This window comes from Mytilus edulis, chromosome 11, assembly GCF_963676685.1.
Source record: "Mytilus edulis chromosome 11, xbMytEdul2.2, whole genome shotgun sequence".
NCBI classification, from domain to species: domain Eukaryota; kingdom Metazoa; phylum Mollusca; class Bivalvia; order Mytilida; family Mytilidae; genus Mytilus; species Mytilus edulis.
In genome coordinates this window covers 16,792,663-16,796,191 of record NC_092354.1, presented here as the reverse complement: position 1 = coordinate 16,796,191, position 3,529 = coordinate 16,792,663, and the positions used below count along the sequence as shown (strand labels likewise).

Genomic DNA, 3,529 nt, shown 5'->3' with positions numbered 1-3,529 from the left:
CATGGCTCGAGGGCTGATACTGACCGAGGGCTGATAATACATGCGATATGAAAAATGATATGTTATGATCTTTTTATCATATGCTTCAACTATGGAGAAAAATCACAGATTCATATATTGATCCTTTTACGTGGTTCCCAAATAGATGTTCAAAGAGAGAAAAGTTCACGGACGTCAGACCCCAAATTTAGTCCATTCGATATGAAATCTTTCTATCATACATGTATGCCTCAACAGAGAAAAAAAAAACCATTTAAATTTTGACGAAACGACAAAAAAAAATATTCAAAAATATACATAATAAACATTGTTTGAAAAAGTCAACTTTTTGGAAAGTAACTTTCTAAATTATGTTTGAAACTTTTAAAAAATGCATTTATTTAATAATTTTTATTTTTTTTTGCTTTTGTTTTTTTAATTATTTTACAAAATTTACTTTCCAGTATCCAAATAATTGTTGTGTACACTTCTTTGTAATGTTTTTCAGTGAAAACGTAGCATTGAGGTGTATTTTCCGGAATTTGCCGAGTTTCACCGGAATGCCATGCGATAACGTTACGAAATGGCATGTGATAACACTTGAAGCATGACTGTGATAAACTTTTCATATCAGCCCGCTAAGCACCAATTCAAAAAATATGGAATTTACGTTAATTAAATGCTATTATCATACAGTAAAAATCATATGTTATTTAGTCCAAGTATATGATAAATTTATTTCTAATTCTACATGCATAATTCTAGCGTTATATTTAAGACATCATTTTGCATTCCTTCACAAATACTGACAAAATATATTATGTACAAATTTACAGTTTTCAATGCTACCTTTTTCTAAGTATATTTTACAACTTAGCTATGTATGTGTTCTCAGGTGAACCTGTAAATAACGAAGAGTTAACCTTATATATACCAGTCACGTGGTTTATCAGTATTATCATCAACTGTCAGTATGTGTTCTCAGGTGAACCTGTAAAATATCAGGCCGACTAAAAACTTTACCACATACATCACAGTCAAAAGGATTATCACCTGTATGTATTCTCATGTGAGTCTTTAAATTACCTTGCTCACTAAATCCTTAACCACATACATCTCAGTTATATGGTTTGTCACCTGTATGTATTATCATGTGTCTTTGTAAATGAGAATGACTACTCAATCCTTTACCACATATATCACAATAATGAGGAGAAGCACCAGTATGGGTTCTGGCGTGTATCAGTAAAGTATAATGTTGACCAAACCCTTTACCACATACATCACATTTATGACGTTTTTCGCCAGTGTGTGTTATCATGTGTCTCTTTACGTCACCAGCCGCACTAAATCTTTTACCGCATACATCACAGTCATAAGGTTTATCACCTTTATGTATTCTCATGTGAGTCTGAAAATTAACTTGCGAACTAAATCCTTTACCACATACATCACATCCATAAGGTTTGTCTCTAGGTTTGTCACCTGTATGTGTTCTCATGTGTCGCTGTAAATTAGAAGACGTATTAAACCCTTTCTCACATACATCACATTTAAGGCGTTTTTCGCCAGTGTGTGTTGCCATGTGTCTCTTCACGTTACTACCATAATTAAACCTTTTACCACATACATCACAGTCATAGAGTTTATAATCCTGGTACTTTTGATAACTATTATCACCCTTATGTGTCCTCATGTGAGTCTTTAAATTACCTTGCTCAATAAACCCTTTACCACATACATCACAGTCATGAGGTTTGTCGCCTGTATGTGTTCTTATGTGTCTACGTAAATGACTGAGTCGGCTAAACCCTTTACCACATACATCACAATCATGAGGTTTATCTTTAGTATGTGTTCTCTCGTGTATATCACCATTATGTATTCTCATGTGTTTCTTTAAATAACCTTGATCACTAAATCCTTTACCACATACATTACAGTCATGTGGTTTGTCACCTGTATGTGTTCGCATGTGTCTTTTTAAAGTACCAAGCTGACTAAACTGTTTACCACATACATCACAGTCATAAGGTTTATCACCTGTATGTGTTCTCATGTGTCTCTTTAAACTACCATGATGACTAAACCCTTTACCACATACATCACAGTCATGAGGTTTGTCGCCTGTATGTATTCTCATGTGTCTACGTAAATGATTAAGCCGACTGAAACCTCTACCACACACATCACAATCATGAGGTTTATCTCTAGTATGTGTTCTCTCGTTTATCTTTAGGTGATTACCTTCAGAAAATTCTCTATGACAAAACTCCCATTTGCGAGGTTTTTCACCAGTATGTGTTTTCGTGTGTCTCTTTAAGGAACTACTGTGACTAAATTCTCTAGCACACACATCACATTTATGCAGTTTATTACTATCCTGTGTTCTTATTTGTCCCTGTTGACTACCATTAATTGTGACTAAATCCTCTGTTCTTATTTGTCCCTGTTGAGTACCATTAATTGTGACTAAATCCTCTGTTCTTATTTGTCCCTGTTGAGTACAATTAATTGTGACTAAATCCTCTGTTCTTATTTGTCCCTGTTGAGTACCATTAATTGTGACTAAATCTTGTGTTCTTATTTGTCCCTGTTGAGTACCATTAATTGTGACTAAATCCTCTGTTCTGATTTGTCCCTGTTGAGTATCATTAATTGTGACTAAATCCTCTGTTCTGATTTGTCCCTGTTGAGTACCATTAATTGTGACTAAATCCTCTGTTCTGATTTGTCCCTGTTGAGTACCATTAATTGTGACTAAATCCTCTGTTCCTATTTGTCCCTGTTGAGTACCATTAATTGTGACTAAATCCTCTGTTCCTATTTGTCCCTGTTGAGTACCATTAATTGTGACTAAATCCTCTGTTCTTATTTGTCCCTGTTGAGTACCATTAATTGTGACTAAATCCTCTGTTCTTATTTGTCCCTGTTGAGTACCATTAATTGTGACTAAATCATCTGTTCTTATTTGTCCCTGTTGAGTACCATTAATTGTGACTAAATCCTCTGTTCTGATTTGTCCCTGTTGAGTACCATTAATTGTGACTAAATCCTCTGTTCCTATTTGTCCCTGTTGAGTATCATTAATTGTGACTAAATCCTCTGTTCTTATTTGTCCCTGTTGAGTACCATTAATTGTGACTAAATCCTCTGTTCTTATTTGTCCCTGTTGAGTACCATTAATTGTGACTAAATCCTCTGTTCTTATTTGTACCTGTTGAGTACCATTAATTGTGACTAAATCCTCTATTCCTATTTGTCCCTGTTGAGTACCATTAATTGTGACTAAATCCTCTGTTCGTATTTGTCCCTGTTGAGTACCATTAATTGTGACTAAATCCTCTATTCCTATTTGTCCCTGTTGAGTACCATTAATTGTGACTAAATCCTCTGTTCGTATTTGTCCCTGTTGAGTACCATTAATTGTGACTAAATCCTCTGTTCGTATTTGTCCCTGTTGAGTACCATTTATTGTGACTAAATCCTCTGTTCCTATTTGTCCCTGTTGAGTATCATTAATTGTGACTAAATCCTCTACCTCGTACAT

The 3,529-nt window shown here is 34.6% G+C and overlaps 1 protein-coding gene across 1 annotated transcript; it reads right to left on the bottom strand.

Annotated features, from left to right (window-relative positions):
- Positions 1-853: 853 nt before the first annotated feature.
- On the bottom strand, positions 854-3,529 carry LOC139494029 (zinc finger protein 135-like). The gene has a single exon (XM_071282195.1). It carries the CDS (start codon positions 3,527-3,529, stop codon positions 1,097-1,099), a length of 2,433 nt encoding a protein of 810 aa, XP_071138296.1. The 3' UTR covers positions 854-1,096.

Coding starts and splice junctions, on each gene's coding strand:
- LOC139494029 (XM_071282195.1), bottom strand. CDS start 3,529: ATGTACGAGGTAGAGGATTTAGTCACAATTAATGATACTCAACAGGGA.